Source organism: Bufo bufo, chromosome 3 (assembly GCF_905171765.1).
Source record: "Bufo bufo chromosome 3, aBufBuf1.1, whole genome shotgun sequence".
In the NCBI taxonomy this organism is placed as follows: domain Eukaryota; kingdom Metazoa; phylum Chordata; class Amphibia; order Anura; family Bufonidae; genus Bufo; species Bufo bufo.
In genome coordinates, this window is record NC_053391.1 from 211,125,309 (window position 1) to 211,147,650 (window position 22,342).

Genomic DNA, 22,342 nt, shown 5'->3' on the forward strand with positions numbered 1-22,342 from the left:
ATCAGCAAGTCTTGAGTGGGACTCACAGACTCCTCCCTCCTCCCATTGCAGGCATGGCCACATGCTGGAGGTAACTGGTGAGTTGTTTGTGAGTCGGCCCAATGCTCCTGTAATTTGCCCACTGGCTCCTGGTATTGCCCATATGGCTCAGGTTGGAGAGTGTAGGGTCCCGGGCTACTTGAGAAACCTTGTCGCGGTGTCCGGGCTTAAGACATGTTCTACACCGTGGGACATGTTGACTAATCTCTCAATTTTAAAATCAGTTTGAGGATTTAGTATTACTGCAGAGTGCACCTGTGTTCGTTATTGTTTTGTTATATTGTTATATTAATTATTACATCCGCACTTGTTACCTTGTGTAGGATGTCTATTGTGGTACTTGTGGTTCGCTGCGGGCATCCTCCATTGTATGCATTTTGCTGGGGATTGCCATTAGCAACGGGCCACAAATGCAGGATCTGCTCCCCTATATATATGCACAACTGCATGTGGGTTTGAAGCACCTCCTGCTAATGCCAACCTGTCTTCTTAGTTTGTATATATAGATTTCTGGAGGTGTATAAACTCCTATTTAAATGTGCCTGTTTTCCATCTACAGGTCACATTAAGGTGCACCTGTGAGGCCTGGGACATATCAGCAAGTCTTGAGTGGGACTCACAGACTCCTCCCTCCTCCCATTGCAGGCATGGCCACATGCTGGAGGTAACTGGTGAGTTGTTTGTGAGTCGGCCCAATGCTCCTGTAATTTGCCCACTGGCTCCTGGTATTGCCCATATGGCTCAGGTTGGAGAGTGTAGGGTCCCGGGCTACTTGAGAAACCTTGTCGCGGTGTCCGGGCTTAAGACATGTTCTACACCGTGGGACATGTTGACTAATCTCTCAATTTTAAAATCAGTTTGAGGATTTAGTATTACTGCAGAGTGCACCTGTGTTCGTTATTGTTTTGTTATATTGTTATATTAATTATTACATCCGCACTTGTTACCTTGTGTAGGATGTCTATTGTGGTACTTGTGGTTCGCTGCGGGCATCCTCCATTGTATGCATTTTGCTGGGGATTGCCATTAGCAACGGGCCACAAATGCAGGATCTGCTCCCCTATATATATGCACAACTGCATGTGGGTTTGAAGCACCTCCTGCTAATGCCAACCTGTCTTCTTAGTTTGTATATATAGATTTCTGGAGGTGTATAAACTCCTATTTAAATGTGCCTGTTTTCCATCTACAGGTCACATTAAGGTGCACCTGTGAGGCCTGGGACATATCAGCAAGTCTTGAGTGGGACTCACAGACTCCTCCCTCCTCCCATTGCAGGCATGGCCACATGCTGGAGGTAACTGGTGAGTTGTTTGTGAGTCGGCCCAATGCTCCTGTAATTTGCCCACTGGCTCCTGGTATTGCCCATATGGCTCAGGTTGGAGAGTGTAGGGTCCCGGGCTACTTGAGAAACCTTGTCGCGGTGTCCGGGCTTAAGACATGTTCTACACCGTGGGACATGTTGACTAATCTCTCAATTTTAAAATCAGTTTGAGGATTTAGTATTACTGCAGAGTGCACCTGTGTTCGTTATTGTTCTGTTACCCTGCTCTGCATAGGTGACAGGAACATAAATTTCAAAAAAATCGTCAGTTACATTGTCAGGTGACATTTTACAAATTTTGCCATATACAAACCCCTGCTCTGCATAGGTGACAGGGAGCTAATATTAGTAAAATCGTCTGTTCAATTGGTGGGTGACATGAACCCAGTTTTGCTGTGAATAAACCCCTGCTCTGCATAGTTGACAGGGACCGAAATTTTAAAAAATTGTCTGTTCCATTGTTGGGTGACATTAACCCATTTTTGGCGATGAAAAACCCATGATCTGCATAGGTGACATAGAATTACATTTCAAAAATTTGTCTTTAATTGACACGCGCCCCCTCCTTTCATTCGATGCTTCAACTTTAACAACTTGTCCCACATTTCCGCTTGATCATATTGGTGTCATTGATCTCCCTTGGATGTGGTATCTCTTTCTCACGCTCCCTCTCCGGCTTGGAACCCTGATTCGCCATTAACCGTGATCAACATGGTAGGCGCAGAAAAGAACATCGAAAGTTGATAGAGAAGATATCCAAATGGATCGTGGACGTCACGGGGACGGGCAATCAGGCAGAAGTCATCTAGAGTCAACAAAGCGGCATTTCCATATCCACATTTGTTTGCAGAGCACTTGCCATGCTCTTAACCACATTTTGCTGCCATTTGCAGCCCTCTATCCCTTTCCATTACTTTTTTAGAGCCATTTTAGTGCTCCAAAGTTCAGGTCCCCATTGACTTCAATGGGGTTTGGGGTCAAGTTCGGGAACATCCAGGTGTCCGCTCAACTCTAATTACAAGCAATTCTAACTTATTTTTAAAAAAAAATTTTTTTATGGTGTTCACTTTGTAGTATAAATATCATGATAAATGTATTCTCTAGGTCAATACAATTACAGGATGCCAAATTTATATAGTGTTTTTTCAACTACTTTTGCACAATAGACACACAAGCGTTTCAAGTCATACCATTTTTATTTTTCTAGCCGTGAAGCTATATGAGGGTTTGTTGTTTGAAGAACAAGTTGTAGTTTTTCTGTTTTGGGGTACATAAGGAATTTTTATTCCTTTAATATACTGTACAACTCATGTAGTGCAGTGTGTTATGCCTGTCACTAGGGCACTATTGGGGGGATTTTATATACAGGTTGGCACTGTGGGGGCCATATATATATCATGGCTACTATGGGGGGCATTATAGAAACTGATGGCACCACAGGAGGCCATTATAGATACTGGGGGCACTGTGGAAGTGTACTGAGTGCACTGCAAGGGTTGGGATTCTAAAAAAAACTATGCAATTCATCAATTTTTAATGGCCATTTAAAACTGATGCAAAACAACCATTAAAAACAGACAGAACATGGATGCACATATGGATGCAGAATGGCCATGAAAAACTGACAGTGAGTCTGTCCTGTGAATGTAGCCTTACCATATCCTCCTCAGAGCCTGATATCCCATTTATCTTTTTAAGTTCTTTCTTGAATAGATAGATCACTGCATTATAGACAAGTTCATACTGTTCCTGGAAAATATTATAAACCATATACAGTCAGAATATTGTTATTACTAGTACTACAATTAGAGAGATTGTCTGATTTTTACTATCTCCAAGATAGCTCCCAATAATGTAAAACAACAAAGCTACATATATAATGAGCACCAATGCTCATACATACCGACACCATGTGGTGTGAAAGGTATGCCTATTGTAAAATGCTAAACGCAATTCAATAAAGAACAACCAGACCGCATACTAAATAAATTCACTTTATTAATAAATAGAATAACATACAATGATGCATAGAAAGAAAATAGTGTAGAGAAAGGCGGCATCCACAGGAGGAAGACACAGGGGAAAAGGGTGTAAATTACAATGCCCACATATAATGCCCATGTATAAACAGTTTAAAGTGCAAGTGCAAAGAATATATTACAATTACGGCATAAAAAAACATTGCCTATACTGTGCTTCCTCCGGGGTGGTGCCAGCCCCGACGCGCGTTTCGGCGAACATTTGCGTCAAAACACGCATCGGGACTGTTGCCATTTCGGAGGAAGCACAGTATGGGTAATGTTTTTTTTCTGCCGTAATTGTGATGTATTCTTAGCACTTGCACTTTAAACTGTTTATACATGGGCATTATATGTGGGCATTGTAATTTACACCCATTTCCGCTGTGTCTTCCTCCTGTGGATGCCGCCTTTCCCTGCACTTTTTTCTTTGTATGCATCATTCTATGTTGTTCTATTTATTAATAAAGTGAATTTATTTAGTATGCGGTCTGGTAGTTCTTTATTGAATTGTTTCTCCCACTGTGCTCTGTTTACCTGCTCGCCACAGCAATTGTGGTGGTGAGCAGGTGTAATTACAACTATGGCGTTCCCAATTACTTCCATGGGGCGACTCTCAGGTGTCCCTATCCATAGAAGTGAATAGGGACACCATACTTGTAATTACACCTGCTCACCGCTGCAATTGCTGTGGCCAGCAGGTAAATAGAGCATACCAGCGCTGCCTTCTCTTCAAACATCTGATCTGATATTGTTGACCTATCCTGAGGATAGGTGATCAATAGTAAAAAGTGGACAACCCCTTTATAAGTGTCCTGTAAATGTATCTGGAATCTGAACATGCCTGCAAACATACATACACATTCAATTTCCCTCAGATCTTGCCAAGAATCAAGGTATCTGCCAGATGCACTGACTGCTCCTGGGGGATAGTATGGGGAAACTAAGGCCTCGTTCACACTTGCGTTGTCCGGATCCGGCGTGTACTCCACTTGCCGGAATTACACTCCGGATCCGGAAAAACGCAAGTGTACTGAAAGCATTTGAAGACGGAACCGTCTTCCAAATGCTTTCAGTGTTACTATGGCACCCAGGACGCTATTAAAGTCCTGGTTGCCATAGTAGTAGTGGGGAGCGGGGGAGCGGTATACTTACAGTCCGTGCGGCTCCCCGGGCGCTCCAGAATGACGTCAGAGCGCCCCATGCGCATGGATGACGTGATCCATGTGATCACATGATCCATGCGCTTGGGGCGCCCTGACGTCACTCTGGAGCGCCCGGGGAGCCGCACGGACGGTAAGTACACTGCTCCCCGCTCCCCACTACACTTTACCATGGCTGCCAGGACTTTAGCGTCCCGGCAGCCATGGTAACCACTCTGAAAAAGCTAAATGTCGGATGCGGCAATGCGCCGAAACGACGTTTAGCTTAAGGCCGGATCCGGATCAATGCCTTTCAATGGGCATTAATTCCGGATCCGGCCTTGCGGCAAGTGTTCCGGATTTTTGGCCGGAGCAAAAAGCGCAGCATGCTGCGGTATTTTCTCCGGCCAAAAAACGTTCCGTTCCGGAACTGAAGACATCCTGATGCATCCTGAACGGATTTCTCTCCATTCAGAATGCATTAGGATAATCCTGATCAGGATTCTTCCGGCATAGAGCCCCGACGACGGAACTCTATGCCGGAAGACAACAACGCAGGTGTGAAAGAGCCCTTAGTTGGCCATGTTTTATTCTCACTGGAAATCCTATAGTTTTTTTCCCCTAGTACCAGTGTCACCAAAGATGTCTGCCAGTCATTCCTTTTAGCCCTCCTGAAATTAACTGACATGTTGATTCATCTAATTATGTAAAAGTGGTTGACCTAAAGGGGTTATTCCATGTGTAATGTAAACAATGAAAATCAGTCATCATATAGTACATGACACCCTCTTTCTAACAAAGCTAGAACCAGCCCTGTACCTCACATGGACCCAGAGATCTCCCCATTCATTTGCCTGCTAGATTTATATCAAGCTGACAGATCAAGGAAAGTGCCATTTTTGCTGCAGCTAGGAGGCGTGTCTTCTGTTGGAGCATGTGCGGCCTTCTCAGTGAGCAGGACAAAGAAATAAGAATACAAAACAGCAGGTGGCGCTATACAGATACATTTTATTGAATTACTCAGTGGCTATGCTACATTTTTAATTACATGCAATTACTAAAGTATTTAGATCCAGGTGCTGGTTTGATAACTGTACAATATTTTCCCTTTAAAGGAAACTTACATGGGTTGTCCAGGTATGCCAGATAAGGCCAGTGAATATAACGACATATTCTTGCTAATGATACATACCTTGGTCTGGACCAGTGAAGATCTTTGTGTTCTCATTTCTTGGATAATGGAATAAATGCTAAAATTAACTGGGATAATCTAATTAGAAAGAGAGAGAGAAACAAAACTGCCATAAGTCAATGTGGCTTAACATCTAGCGATCTTCATATCTAATATCCTACAGTTGTGAGTCCAAAAAAGCACCATTTACTGTGTGTCAAGTTGTGATCCGGAAATAGAGAACAGCAGGGGTGTATTAGTGAAGTGAGTAATGCTTATTTTTATTTTTAACTCATCCTGGGCCTTTATTTAAAAATATATATATATAATTCCTCCCCCAGGACAACCTCTGTAATATTTTAAGGAAATGAATGAATATCAATTTCTTAATATATTCTTCTTTTCATAATGATTCCATTTATAAGAAGTAGTCTTCTGATAACAGAAAGGTAAGACTCTCAGTATTTCCCTGTAAGCCAGTCAGCAATTTTACTGCACAACTGAAACTCAGGGCTGCACCTGCCATGAGGCTAGATTAGTGTCTCACCTCAGGCAGCGGCTGACCTGCCTCTGAGGGGACAGCAATTTACAGCCTATGTGTCGCGGACGTTCCCGTGGCAGGTACCAGGAGATTGGAGAGACTGGCAACTCATGGGTTAAATTGACAAGTTCACTGTGGATCTTATTGTGTCTGTGTTTTGGGGAATGCCACACCCCTTGCTTCAGGTGTTGCTTGTTGGTAATTTACCTTTCCCATAAGTAGCCGCTTCTCACTCTTGGAGGTGCGGTTTATAGATTTTCTTACTGCCTTCTAACTAGCTGGTCGGTTGTACTTGTCTGTTCTTATTGTTTTGTGTTTGTTATATTCCCTGTTTGTATCTAGGCCTGAGACAGAGACTTCCATTCGCCCATCTGGGGAGGAATGGGTTGTCTCTGGTCCTAACCTCATTCCAGGGCCTTATAGGGATATAAGGGCCTACGTATTCAGCTTATGAATATTCCTACCTTCAAGGTCTATTCATATTGATAGGTAGTTAGGGCCTGGATTAGGGTTGTTCAGGAGGTGACCTGTTTCTTCCCTAGTTTGCAGGCCCAGTTACTGTCCCCCTTCCCTCCTGTGTTTAGTGTGGAGTTTTCCCCCACACTGATTGTGACACTATGGCTCCTGTCCACATCATTCAGTCTCATAGGCCACAGACCACTAGGCCTGAAGGTTATGAGTCAGTAGAATTGTGCATGAAGTCCTGATTACATAATCTGGACCACCTGCGCTGGGTCTCAGACAGTGCAACGACATGGTCATGAAGCAGGCGTCCTGGAGCAGGCATCCATGATCATGTCGTTGTGCCCCCTTAGACCTGGTGCAGGAGGTTGCAGTAATGTCTTCGCAACCACTTGTGATGGGATGTGGCAACTCAGGCTGCAGGTCAGAAGAGGCCTGCTTCTTAGGTTTCGGCATGGATAAGGATTTAGGTGAGTTTTTTTTTATATGTCAGGACTACTCTACATGCTGGCACTACAGGATAATTATAATACAAGTGGCATGACAAAGTGATTAAAATTGCAGGGGGCATTATAGCCAAAAAGGGTACTGTAGAGAGGCATTATAACTCTGAGGCATTACAGGAAGAACATTATAAATACTCGGGAAGCTACAGGAGGCATTATAACTACAGGGGCTACTTCAGGGATTATTATAACTATTAGGACCACTACCGGGCCATTATAAATTTCGGCGGCGCTATAGGGGGCATTATAATTGCTGGGGATACTATAGGGGGCCTTATTACTACTGGGAATCTAAAGGGGTGCATTATAGAGGGGGCATTATAACTACTAGGGTTACTACAGAGGGCATTATAAATACTAGGGGCATTTGAATACTGGGGACACTATGGGGTGCCTTATAGATCTATAGATTACTATTGGGGGCTCTGAAGTGGTACTTTAGAGAGGGGCCTTGTTGCCACTGGGGACACTACAGGGAGTGCAGAATTATTAGGCAAGTTGTATTTTTGAGGATTAATTTTATTATTGAACAACAACCATGTTCTCAATGAACCCAAAAAACTCATTAATATCAAAGCTGAATATTTTTGGAAGTAGTTTTTAGTTTGTTTTTAGTTTTAGCTATTTTAGGGGGATATCTGTGTGTGCAGGTGACTATTACTGTGCATAATTATTAGGCAACTTAACAAAAAACAAATATATACCCATTTCAATTATTTATTTTTACCAGTGAAACCAATATAACATCTCAACATTCACAAATATACATTTCTGACATTCAAAAACAAAACAAAAACAAATCAGTGACCAATATAGCCACCTTTCTTTGCAAGGACACTCAAAAGCCTGCCATTCATGGATTCTGTCAGTGTTTTGATCTGTTCACCATCAACATTGCGTGCAGCAGCAACCACAGCCTCCCAGATACTGTTCAGAGAGGTGTACTGTTTTCCCTCCTTGTAAATCTCACATTTGATGATGGACCACAGGTTCTCAATGGGGTTCAGATCAGGTGAACAAGGAGGCCATGTCATTAGATTTTCTTCTTTTATACCCTTTCTTGCCAGCCACGCTGTGGAGTACTTGGACGCGTGTGATGGAGCATTGTCCTGCATGAAAATCATGTTTTTCTTGAAGGATGCAGACTTCTTCCTGTACCACTGCTTGAAGAAGGTGTCTTCCAGAAACTGGCAGTAGGACTGGGAGTTGAGCTTGACTCCATCCTCAACCCGAAAAGGCCCCACAAGCTCATCTTTGATGATACCAGCCCAAACCAGTACTCCACCTCCACCTTGCTGGCGTATTTTACTGTGCAAGCCTTCTACAAGATCATTAATAAATATATTGAAGAGAATAGGGCCCAATACTGACCCCTGAGGTACTCCACTAGTGACAGTGACCCAATCTGAGTATGTACCGTTAATAACCACCCTCTGTTTTCTATCACTGATCCAGTTACTTACCCACATACAGACATTTTTTCCCAGTTCCAAGCATTCTCATTTTATATATTAACCTTTTGCGGTACAGTATCAAATGCTTTGGAGAAGTCCAGATATACGACATCCATTGATTCGCTGCTGTCAAGTCTAGAACTTATCTCCTCATAGAAACTGATTAAATTAGTTTGACATTACCGATCCCTCACTGAGAAGCATTGACAATTTGGAAAAGAGTTTGCTGCTCACTGAGCAAGCACTTTATGGGGTAGATGTGGGGGAGGGTGGTAGCGAGGAGGCTCAGGAAAGTGAGGTAGCTAGCTGGGTAACAGTTAGAAAGCAGGGTAGAGGGAAGAGTGCCAGCCTAGCCCTGATCTGTCACACCCCAACAAGTTTGCACGGTTGGCAGATAAGGGGGATGTCAGTTCAGGGAGAGCACTGCTGGAGCCAGACACTTCCTCTACCACTCAGGGGAATGTCAGCTCCAGTAAGCAGGGGACCAGGAGAGCAGGGCAGGCCACACAGGTGCTGGTAGTGGGAGACTCAATTATTAGGGGTACAAATAGGGCAATCTGTCACAAAGACCGAGATTGTCAAATGGTGTGTTGTCTTCCTGGCACTCGAGTTCGACACATCGCGGATCGGGTTGACAGATTACTGGGAGGGGCTGGAGATGACCCAGCAGTCATGATCCATATCGGAACCAATGACAAAGTTAGAGGTAGGTGGAGCTTGCTTAACCCCTTAAGGACTTAGGACACACCGGTACAGCATGGTTCCCGAGTCCTTAAGGACCCATGACGTACCGGTACGTCATGTGTATTTCCGATCACTGGCGGGCGGTGATCGGAACCCGGTGCCTGCGGTGATTGGAACCCGGTGCCTGCTCAAATCATTGAGCAGGCACCTTGGCTAAATGCGCGGGGAGGTCCCGTGACCCCCTGTATCGGGGATCGCCGCAAACTGCAGGTCAATTCTGACATGCGGTTTGCGGCGGCGTGTTGCGGTGCCATCGGGTCCCCATGCGGCTGTAGGGGGGACCCGATGGCATGGAAGGCAGCGAGATGCCTAAGGAAGGCATCGTGCTGCCTTCCGGTGACGATCCTGTGAGATCCAGCCCCGTGGATCTCACAGGCCGGAAGCTGTATGAGTAATACACACAGTATTACTCATACAGCCAATGCATTCCAATACAGAAGTATTGGAATGCATTGTAAAGTATTAGACCCCCAAAAGTTCAAGTCCCAAAGTGGGACAAAAAACAAAGTGAAAAAAAAGTTTCCCCCCCCCCCAAAAAATTAAAAGTTTCAAGTAATAATAAACAAAAACGTCATTTTCCCCAAATAAAGTAAAAAAAATTGGTAAAAAATAGGGGAAAAAAAATAAGTATACATATTAGGTATCGCCGCGTCCGTATCGACTGGCTCTATAAACATATCACATGACCTAACCCCTCAGATGAACACCGTAAAAAATAAAAAATAAAAACTGTGCTAAATAAACCATTTTTTTGTCACCTTACATCACAAAAAGTACAACAGCAAGCGATCAAAAAGGCGTTTGCCCACCAAAATAGTACCAATCTAACCGTCACCTCAACCCGCAAAAAGTGAGCCCCTACCTGAGACATAAATAAAAAAAAAGTATACATATTTGGTATTGCCGTGTTCGTATCGACCGGCTATATAAAAATATCACATGACCTAACCCCTCAGATGAACACCGTAAAAAATAAAAAATAAAAACTGTGCTAAATAAACCATTTTTTGTCACCTTACATCACAAAAAGTGTAATAGCAAGCGATCAAAAAGTCATATGCACCCCAAAATAGTGCCAATAAAACTGTCATCTCATCCCTCAAAAATTATACCCTACCCAAGGTAATCGCCCAAAAACTGAAAAAATTATGGCTCTCAGACTATGGAAACACTAAAACATGATTTTTTTTGCTTCAAAAAAAAAAATCATTGTGTAAAACTTACATAAATAAAAATAAAGTATACATATTTGGTATCGCCACATCCGTGACAACCTGGTCTATAAAAATATCACATGATCTAACCTGTCAGATGAATGTTGTAAATAACAAAAAAAAAAAAACGGTGCCAAAACAGCTATTTCTTGTTATCTTGCCTCACAAAAAGTGTAATAAAGAGCAACCAAAAATCATATGTACCCTAAACTAGTACCAAAAATACTGCCACCGTATCCGGTAGTTTCTAAAATGGGGCCACTTTTTGGGAGTTTCTACTCTAGGAGTGCATCAGGGGGGGCTTCAAATGGGACATGGTGTCAAAAAAACCAGTCCGGCAAAATCTGCCTTCCAAAAACCGTATGGCATTCTTTTCCTTCTGCGCCCTGCCGTGTGCCGGTACAGCTATTTACGACCACATATGGGGTGTTTCTGTAAACTACAGAATCAGGGCCATAAATATTGAGTTTTGTTTGGCTGTTAACCCTTGCTTTGTTAGTAGGAAAAATGGATTAAAATGGAAAATTTGCCAAGAAATTGAAATTCTGAAATTTCATCTCCATTTGCCAATAACTCTTGTGTAACACCTAAAGGGTTAACGACGTTTGTAAAATCTGTTTTGAATACCTTAAGGGGTGTAGTTTAAAGAATGGGGTCATTTTTGGGTAGTTTCTATTATGTAAGCCTCGCAAAGTGACTTCAGACATGAACTGGTCCCTAAAAATTGTGTTTTTGAAAATTTCTGAAAAATTTCAAGATTTGCTTCTAAACTCCTAAGCCTTGTAACATCCCCAAAAAATAAAATATCATTCCTAAAATGATCCAAACATGAAGTAGACATATGGGGAATGTAAAGTAATAACTATTTTTGGAGGTATTACTATGTATTATAGAAGTAGAGAAATTGAAAATTATGGGTAAATTTGGTATTTTTTTATAAATAAAAATGAATTTTTTTTACTTCATTTTACCAGTGTCATGAAGTACAATATGTGACGAAAAAAACTATCTCAGAATGGCCTGGATAAGTCAAAGCATTTTAAAATTATCACCACTAAAAGTGACACTGGTCAGATTTTCAAAAAATGGCTGGGTCTTTAAGGTGAAATAGGGCTGAGTCCTTAAGGGGTTAAAAATGATTTTAGGGATTTAGGTCAAAAGCTTAAGGCAAGGACCTCAAAGGTAGTATTTTCAGAAATACTACCGGTACCATGAGCCACACAAGAAAGGCAGCGGGAGATTAGGGAGGTTAACAAGTGGCTCAAGAACTGGTGTAGGAAGGAGGGGTTTGGGTTCCTGGAGAACTGGGCCGACTTCGCTATTGGCTACAGGCTCTATTGTAGGGACGGGCTGCACCTCAATGGGGAAGGGGCATCTGTGTTGGGGGAGAAGATGGATAGAAGGTTGGAGGAGTGTTTAAACTAGGGACTGGGGGAGGGTAATTTTGTTATAGGATGGGAAGATAGTGCAGATAGAGACCGGGGGCAAGGTAATGGGACTGGGGGAGAAATGGAAGGAGGGACTAGAACAGCTTAGAAGGAAAAGTGTAGGGTACAAAATATCCATAAACCTCTTAAGTGTATATATTCTAATGCCAGAAGCTTGACTAATAAAACTGGGGAACTGGAATTAGTGATGTGTGAGGAGGACTATGACATAGTGGGAATAACTAAGACATGGCTGGATGATAGCTATGACTGGGCGGTTAATGTACAGGGTTGCAGTCTGTTTAGAAATGATCGCCGAAACCGGAGAGAGGGAGGGGTCTGCCTTAATGTAAAGTCCTGTCTAAAGCCTACACTCCGAGAAGATATAAGTGAGGGACATGAACATGTGGAGTCACTGTAGGTAGAAATACATGGAGGCAAAAACAATAATAAATTACTAATAGGAGTTTATTATAAACCACCTAATATACCAGAGTCCACAGAAAATCTGCTACTAAACGAGGTAGACGAGGCGGCACATCACAATGATGTGGTTATTTTGGGGGACTTTAATTACCCAGATATAGACTGGGAAACTGAAACTTGTATATCTCATAAAGGAAACAGGTTCTTGGCAAAACAAAAGACAATTACCTTTCCCAACTGGTTCAGGACCCGACTAGAGGGACGTCCATACTAGACTTAGTACTAACCAATAGACCTGACAGAACAAAAGATGTGCAGGTCGGGGGACACCTGGGAAATAGTGACCATAAAGTAATAACCTTCCAATTATCATTAAAAAGAGTGTTTCTTCAGGGAGGAACAAAAATACCAAACTTCAAAAAAGCTAAATTTAGCCAACTAAGAGAGGCCATAGGCCTAACTAACTGGGACAAAGTCCTCAAAAATAAAAATACAGCCACACAATCGGATATTTTTAAAAGCATCCTAAAATCTAATTATGGAAGGTATATACCTTATGGGAAAAAAAGGTTAAAGGGAACTTGTCATCAACTTTATGCTGACCGTACTGAGGGCAGTATAAAGTAGTGACAGAAATGCTGATTTCAGCGGTGTAACATATCAGCTAAAAGTAAGTGGTTGCCGAAAACCAGCATCATAATCATTGCAGCCCAGGCCTTGAAAAGAGTCAAATCTACCTGAGAAGAGTCCTGGTTATTCATAAATTCCTGCTCTCCCAGCCCATCTGCTGATGATTGGCAGTTCTCTCCTAAAGAGAAAACTAGGTATAAGCCTGTCAGTCATCAGCAGATGGGCGGGAAAACAGGTGATTATGAATAACCATGACTCTTCTCAGGTAGATTTGACTCTTTTCAAGGCCTGGGCTTCAATGATTATGATGATTGTTCTCGGCAACCACTTACTTTTAGTTGATGTGTGTCACTCCTCTGAAATCACCATTTCTGTCACTGCCCTCAGTACGGTCAGCAAAAAGTTGATGACCGGTTCCCTTTAAGGAACAAGAAAAAACAATGCGGATAAATAGAACTGTAAAGAAAGCAATAAATGACAAAAAGAAAACATTTAAATTACTAAAACGGGAGGGTAGCGAGGAAGCACTGAAACTATAAGGAAAAAAATTGAATATATAAAAAACAAATAAAAGCAGCCAAACTAGAGACCGAGAGATTAATTGCCAAAGAGAGCAAGACTAACCCTAAGGCTACTTTCACACTAGCGAAATTATATAAATGGTAAAAAGTATAAATCTGAAGGTGTCGGCCCTCTACAGAGTAATGAGGGGGGAGTTGCAGAGAGCGATGAGGAGAAATCAAAGCTATTAAATATTTTTTTCTCCGCTATATTTACTGAAGAAAATAAACTGTCAGATGATATGCAGAAAGTAAAAGTTAATTCCTCATTAAAGTGCCCTGTCTGACCCTGGAAGAAGTACAGCGGCATCTTACAAAGATTAAAATATACAAATCGCCATGACCAGATGGCATAAACCCCCGTATTCTAAGAGAATTAAGTAATGTCATAGCTAGACCCTTATTTCTGATATTTAAGGACTCTATACTGACAGGGAGTGTTCCACAGGATTGGCGCATAGCAAATGTGGTGCCAATATTAAAAAAGGGTCCAAAAACAGAGCCCGAAAAACTATAGGCGTGGGTAAACTGTTTAAAGGTTTTCTAAGCGATGCTATCTTGGAGTACCTCAATGAAAATAAGCAAATAACGCCATATCAGCATGGGTCGGTCATGTCAAACTAAAATAATCAGTTTCTATGAGGAGGTAAGTTCTAGACTTGACAGCAGCGAATCAATGGATGTCGTATATCTGGACTTCTCCAAAGCATTTGACACTGTACCACATAAAAGGCTAGTACATAAAATGAGAATGCTTGGACTGGAAGAAAATGTCTGTATGTCTGTAAGTAAGTGTTTCAGTGATAGAAAACAGAGGGTGGTTATTAACGGTACACACTCAGATTGGGTCACTGTCACTAGTGGAGTACCTCAGGGGTCAGTATTGGGCCCTATTCTCTTCAATATACACTGCTCAAAAAAATAAAGGGAACACAAAAATAACACATCCTAGATCTGAATTAATTAAATATTCTTCTGAAATACTTTGTTCTTTACATAGTTGAATGTGCTGACAACAAAATCACACAAAAATAAAAAAATGGAAATCAAATTTTTCAACCCATGAGTCAGACTGGAGCTCTCTGCCCTTTACCAATCCAGCCACGGGCCCATCCATCTGGCCCATCAAGACTCACTCTCATTTCATCAGTCCATAAAACCTTAGAAAAATCAGTCTTGAGATATTTCTTGGCCCAGTCTTGACGTTTCAGCTTGTGTGTCTTGTTCAGTGGTGGTCGTCTTTCAGCCTTTCTTACCTTGGCCATGTCTCTGAGTATTGCACACCTTGTGCTTTTGGGCACTCCAGTGATGTTGCAGCTCTGAAATATGGCCAAACTGGTGGCAAGTGGCATCTTGGCAGCTGCACGCTTGACTTTTCTCAGTTCATGGGCAGTTATTTTGCGCCTTGGTTTTTCCACACGCTTCTTGCGACCCTGTTGACTATTTTGAATGAAACGCTTGATTGTTCGATGATCACGCTTCAGAAGCTTTGCAATTTTAAGAGTGCTGCAATCCTCTGCAAGATATCTCACTATTTTTGACTTTTCTGAGCCTGTCAAGTCCTTCTTTTGACCCATTTTGCCAAAGGAAAGGAAGTTGCCTAATAATTATGCACACCTAATATAGGGTGTTGATGTCATTAGACCACACCCCTTCTCATTACAGAGATGCACATCACCTAATATGCTTAATTGGTAGTAGGCTTTGGAGCCTATACAGCTGGGAGTAAGACAACATGCATAAAAGAGGATGATGTGGTCAAAATACTAATTTGCCTAATAATTCTGCACGCAGTGTATATTGGGACCTTATTTCTACTAGGGGCAATATGGGGGCATGACTACTGAGGGTACTGTAACATAGTATATAAGGCCGAAAAAATACATTTGTCCATCCAGTTTGACCTGTTATCCTGCAAGTTGATTGAGAGGAAGGCAAAAAAAAAACCTGTGAGGTAGAAGCCAATTTCCCCCACTTAAGGGGAAAAGAATTCCTTCCCGACTACAATCAGACAATCAAAATAACTCCCTGGATCAACGACCCCTCTCTAGTAGCTATAACCTGAAATATTATTACACTCCAGAAATACATCCAGGCCCCTCTTGAACTCTTTTAGTGAACTCACCATCACCACCTCCTCAGGCAGAGAGTTCCATAGTCTCACTGCTCTTACCGTAAAGAATCCTCTTTTATGTTTGTATACAAACCTTCTTTCCTCCAGACGCAGAGGATGTCCCCTCGTCAGTCACAGTCCTGGGGATAAATAGATGATGGGATAGATCTCTGTACTGACCCCTGATATATTTATACATAGTAATTAGATCTCCCCTCAGTCGTCTTTTTTCTAAAGTGAATAACCCTAATGTTGATAATCTTTCAGGGTACTGTAGTCCCACCATTCCAGTTATTACTTTAGTTGCCCTCCTCTGTATCCTCTCCATCTCTGCTATGTCTGCCTCATTCACAGGAGCCCAGAACTGTACACAGTACTCCATGTGTGGTCTGACTTATGATTTATAAAGTGGAAGGACTATGTTCTCATCATGGGCATCTATGCCCCTTTTGATGCAACCCATTATCCTATTGGCATTGGTAGCAGCTGCCTGACACTGGTTTCTACAGCTTAGTTTGCTGTTCACTAAAATTCCTAGGTCCTTTTCCATGTGAGTGTTACCCAGTGTTTTACCATTTAGTATGTACGGATGACTTGCATTATTCCTTCCCATGTGCATAACCTTACATTTGTCAGTGTTAAACCTCATCTGCCACTTATCTGCCCATGCCTCCAATCTATCCAGATCCCTCTGTAGTAGTATACTGTCCTCTTCCGTGTCAATTACTTTACACAGTTTAGTGTCATCTGCAAAAATAGATATTTTACTGTGCAAGCCTTCTACAAGATCATTAATAAATATATTGTAGAGAATAGGGCCCAATACTGACCCCTGAGGTACTCCACTAGTGACAGTGACCCAATCTGAGTATGTACCGTTAATAACCACCCTCTGTTTTCTATCACTGATCCAGTTACTTACCCACATACAGACATTTTTTCCCAGTTCCAAGCATTCTCATTTTATATATTAACCTTTTGCGGTACAGTATCAAATGCTTTGGAGAAGTCCAGATATACGACATCTATTGATTCACTGCTGTCAAGTCTAGAACTTATCTCCTCATAGAAACTGATTAAATTAGTTTGACATTACCGATCCCTCACTGAGAAGCATTGACAATTTGGAAAAGAGTTTGCTGCTCACTGAGCAAGCACTTTATGGGGTAGATGTGGGGGAGGGTGGTAGCGAGGAGGCTCAGGAAAGTGAGGTAGCTAGCTGGGTAACAGTTAGAAAGCAGGGTAGAGGGAAGAGTGCCAGCCTAGCCCTGATCTGTCACACCCCAACAAGTTTGCACGGTTGGCAGATAAGGGGGATGTCAGTTCAGGGAGAGCACTGCTGGAGCCAGACACTTCCTCTACCACTCAGGGGAATGTCAGCTCCAGTAAGCAGGGGACCAGGAGAGCAGGGCAGGCCACACAGGTGCTGGTAGTGGGAGACTCAATTATTAGGGGTACAAATAGGGCAATCTGTCACAAAGACCGAGATTGTCAAATGGTGTGTTGTCTTCCTGGCACTCGAGTTCGACACATCGCGGATCGGGTTGACAGATTACTGGGAGGGGCTGGAGATGACCCAGCAGTTGATGGGATATATGTGACTCCATTTTGTCTCATTTAGCCACGTGTATTACATTTGGTTAGTGCACTACAAAACCTCCCTCCCCCCTATGGAATGAAGAATCAGGACATAAGAGTACACTCAGGTCTCATTCCAGTCTCTACACCAGTGCCACTGATTCTTGCAAACATACAGGACCACCCAGAATAACATTAACCCTGCATTATGGTCCTCAAATGAATATGACACAGGATTCATAGATTGCACACATTACACAGCTACTGTGAAACCAGGTGTCATCTCAGTGTTCCAGAAACAATACCTGCTGTTAAAAGAGAAACTTGATGGGCTTAGGCCAATGATAGAAGAATTCCTACAAAAGGGAATCCTGGAAGAGGTGATTTCACCCTACAGCACGCCCGTGAATCCAGTGACAAAGGCAGATGGTGCTGCCCGCTTTGTACAGGATTTAAGGGCCATCAACAACATCATTGTGCCTATAGCCCCTGTTGTACCTGATGTCACTTAATTATTATCTGCCATTCCAGCAGACGCTGTTTGGTTCAGTGTGATAGATCTGAAAAATGCTTTCTTTTCTATCCCAGTTGATAAGATAACCAGACTACTTTTTGCTTTTTCCTTTGACAGACGCCAACTGACCTGGTGCAGAGATGCCCCAGGGATATGCTGATTCACCTGTAGTGTACAGCATAGTCCTCCGAGCGATGTTAGAGTCATGGTACATCCCCCCAAGGTTCTGTGCTGCTGCAATATGTCGATGATTTATTACTGTGTAGCATGTCAGCGGAGGCCAGCATTCAGGATGGTTTATCACTGTTATAATGGTTGTCAGGATGTGGTCACAAAGTGACACTTAAGCAAATGCAATGGTGTAAAATGCAGGTTGAATACTTGGGCTTTGTCCTCACAAAAGGTGAACGGAGAATCAGCGCAGAAAGAGTCCAGTCTATTGCGGGTTTGGTCGCCCCGCACACCAAGAAAGAAATGTTATCTTTCCTTGGTATGATAAACGGTAGACAATGGATTACTGGTTGCTCCCACTATTGACAATGTTTTGAGGCAAGCCACTCTGGATGGAAATCCAGATTTGATTAAATGGTCTTCTGAAATGTACAATGCATTTGATTATCTGAAATGTTCGCTCATGTCGAGTCCAGGGCTGGGCCTCCCTGACTATAATATGCCCTTCCACATGTTTGCACGCCAAAATTGTAAAACCATGGCGGGTGTACTGACACAAGAAAACGGAGGCAAGTTGCGTCCTTGTGTGTTTTCTCAAAGGTAATGCCCACCTCTGTCCAGGGGATGCCGGCATGTCTGCGTTCTCTTGCAGCCTGTGCTATGATGGTAGAGTCGGCAAATTCTTTCACAATGTGACATTACACCATTTTGCACACCACTCATGATGTTGTAGGCCTACTCAAGGACATCCGCACTCAACACAGCAGGCAACTGAGCTTATTGCACTCACTAGGACATGTATTCTACATGCTGATAGACCTGTCACCATTCATACTGAGAGTAGGTACACACATGGGGTAGTGTGGGACCATGGTATGATCTGGCAGAGGAGAGGATTTACGGCAGCAGATGGTAAGGATCATGTCTCACAGGGCAATGCGCTGGCAGTTAAGATGGCGAAATGAGTTGCCAAAAGCAACCTCACAGGTTTGTATAACCATTGGGAGATGCCATGTTTGGCATCTCCAACCCCTGAGATGCTGCAAATACTTACTGATCTTCAGTGGTATGTCACTGAACAGGAACAGCAGGACTGGTGTTATCCAGTATTGCAGAAAAATCCTGAGATAGGATTAGTCTGCGAAGAGGGGAAGTTATGCATTCCCCAACACAGTGCTTCCATCTTAAGTAGCACATTTCCACAGAGTAGGACATTCCACAGAGTAGGACATAAACAGCATTGAGATACTCATGGGTAGGCCTTTTCCCCACACCATGGGCAAGACACCCCCTGGTGGTGCAGGAAGGGGACTTGGACCTGATCAGAGAGAAGTACTAATCTGATCAAAGTCCTCAGTAAAACTAAAGAAAAAGTGGCTTGTAAGTCTCCTTCTCTTTCACAGGAATCAACCCGTCCATTCCGGATAGGCAACCAGGTGATAATCAAGATCTTAAAGAAGGGAAAGGAACCAGGAAGTTTCACCTACGGACAACCCACCGAGGTAGTCGTGATCACCAGAACAGCGGTCCTCACTGAACAATCGCCCACGTGGATCCACGCCACAAGGATTAAGTTGGTGAAGAAAAGAGAGGTACTAACGGGGGCAGACAGCCCTGACCTCCAACGAGGCCCAGAGGTACTAACGGAGGCAGACAGCCTTGACCTCGAAGAAGATACAGAAGGGGTACTAACGGAGGCAGACAGCCTTGACCCCCAACAAGATGACGCAGTCGGGAAATTCCTTGAGATGGCTGAGATGTAGTGCCTTAATAATTGTAATTTTGTGTCTCCTACTTACTGTCCCATGGCTGTGGAACAGACAGATATACCTGGAAACAGAATACAGAGGGGAAGACAGTCTATGCAAGACAAAGGAGAACTTATGGCTGTACCTGGCCAAAACTCTGAACTTAACTGACTTTTGTCTCCAAACCACTTTATCGGCATCTAACATTTTGGAGACATGTCTGGTAGCAGTCCCCACCCCACTAGACGTATGGACGGAGCTCCTACGTTCCCAATGGAACGACACAGACTTGGAGGATCATGATGTTAAATATGGATATGTAAATCCTTATCATGCTTGTTATGACTGTCCTACATATGAGAATCTGCAGAGTAATATGATAGAAGTAATTACAGGTCTTGTCACAGCAGCAGAAATATGTTATAACTTCACCTGTGATGAGACACTATTGCCTCCCTGCATACAAGCAAAAATGCAGAATAAGATTAAGCCAAATATTTGTGATAGAGATTTAGGTAGTTGTAAAAAGATAATATCAGGAAAGAATATGCAATGTAATATTACAAAAACAGTACCATCCCTAGACAAACATGTACCTCTACCAACAGGATGGGTATTGGCCTGTGGAAATACTAGTTACACATACATACCGGCCAATATTACAGAGGGACCCTGTACAATAGCCAGGCTGACATTAGCAATGATACCACTATTCCCAGCAATGCAGACACGACACACGAGAGACACTTCCCTACAGTTACCAGAAAATTGCGATTATAATGTGAATCTCCTCTCTAGATCAGAATATATGAGTTTAGGGGTATCTATGATAGGAGTACCAGGTTTGGCCGTATATAACCACAGGACAATATCAAAACTTGCCTGTTTTATGGTAAAACAGATAAATATCACTAGTGCAATTCTGCAAGATATGCTGCTGGATATACAATCATATAAAAAGGCTATCTTGCAGAATAGGGCAACTATTGATTATTTATTGCTCCAACATGGTATAGGATGCTCAGCGTTCGCAGGGATGTGTTGTTTCAATCTATCAGATCACTCCCGTGGAATAAAAGATAAAATAGGCCAATTAGAAGAGATGATAAAACATATAAAACAAGATGTTGACCAAGGTTGGTGGGACTGGCTTTTTGGCTGGATACCTGACTTTGGTCAAATAAGATATGTTGTAGGAGTGGCATTTGCCGTGGTCGCTGCAATAGTGGGTCTCTGCTGTTGTCTGCAGTGTGTGCCCTCCCTTCTTACCATATGTAAAAATGTGGCCAAAAGAGGGGTACACTCAACATTCCTCTATACTCCGGTAGAGGTAGAAGAGGTGAACCCAACCTCAACAAAGCCTGAGGATTATACTCCTGAAGGGTATATGGAATACCTAAAGGCTTACAAGCAAACCAAGGAAGAGCAGAGAAAGAACCATATAGTATAAGGTATATATATAAGGTTCTAAGAGGGGATTTGATGGGATATATGTGACTCCATTTTGTCTCATTTAGCCACGTGTATTACATTTGGTTAGTGCACTACAAAACCTCCCTCCCCCCTATGGAATGTGAGACACTTCCTTAAACTGTTTCATGGAATCCATACAGTTTGAAAGTATGAACAGCCTTCTAGCCATAAAAGGACATCTCGTTCAAGTGTATGCTAGCCTATGTGTATATACCTGATTGGTCAAATGCTGTTACTATGAGTCAGCTATGATGTTAATGCAGAGCTTATGTGTGACCATACTATTGGTCAAATACTAATGCTAACATATGATTGGATGTAAAGGAAGCTCAACCCCCTCTATTAAAACTGTTTGCCAGCTGTGAATAAACCAGAATGGATTGGAAATAGACACGTGTTCATGTGGTCTATCTTCTTCATTCTCCCGGTACCGGTAAGACTTAATTCAAGCTGGCCACTGAAATCATGTGTCAGGGACACACCGTTAGGGAAGAGAGTAAATTTTCCTTACAGCAGTCATGATCCATATCGGAACCAATGACAAAGTTAGAGGTAGGTGGAGCTTGCTTAACCCCTTAAGGACTTAGGACACACCGGTACAGCATGGTTCCCGAGTCCTTAAGGACCCATGACGTACCGGTACGTCATGTGTATTTCCGATCACTGGCGGGCGGTGATCGGAACCCGGTGCCTGCTCAAATCATTGAGCAGGCACCTTGGCTAAATGCGCGGGGAGGTCCCGTGACCCCCCGTATCGGCGATCGCCGCAAACCGCAGGTCAATTCAGACCTGCGGTTTGCGGCGGCGTGTTGCTGTGCCATCGGGTCCCCATGCGGCTGTAGGGGGGACCCGATGGCATGGAAGGCAGCGGGATGCCTAAGGAAGGCATCGCGCTGCCTTCCGGTGACGATCCTGTGAGATCCAGCCCCGTGGATCTCACAGGCCGGAAGCTGTATGAGTAATACACACAGTATTACTCATACAGCCAATGCATTCCAATACAGAAGTATTGGAATGCATTGTAAAGTATTAGACCCCCAAAAGTTCAAGTCCCAAAGTGGGACAAAAAATAAAGTGAAAAAAAAGT

The 22,342-nt window shown here is 42.9% G+C and overlaps 1 protein-coding gene across 3 annotated transcripts in view; it reads right to left on the reverse strand.

Moving 5' to 3' along the window:
- Window positions 1-22,342, reverse strand: part of PTPN22 (protein tyrosine phosphatase non-receptor type 22) — a 183,198-nt gene that overhangs the window by 76,943 nt on the left and 83,913 nt on the right. For all 3 annotated transcript variants that reach the window (XM_040423905.1, XM_040423904.1, XM_040423906.1), the window contains exons 10-11: window positions 5,716-5,793; window positions 3,020-3,112 (exon numbers count right to left, since the gene is read on the reverse strand). In XM_040423905.1, the coding sequence (XP_040279839.1) occupies window positions 3,020-3,112; window positions 5,716-5,793 (171 nt within the window). The remainder of the gene's footprint in view (window positions 1-3,019; window positions 3,113-5,715; window positions 5,794-22,342) is intronic.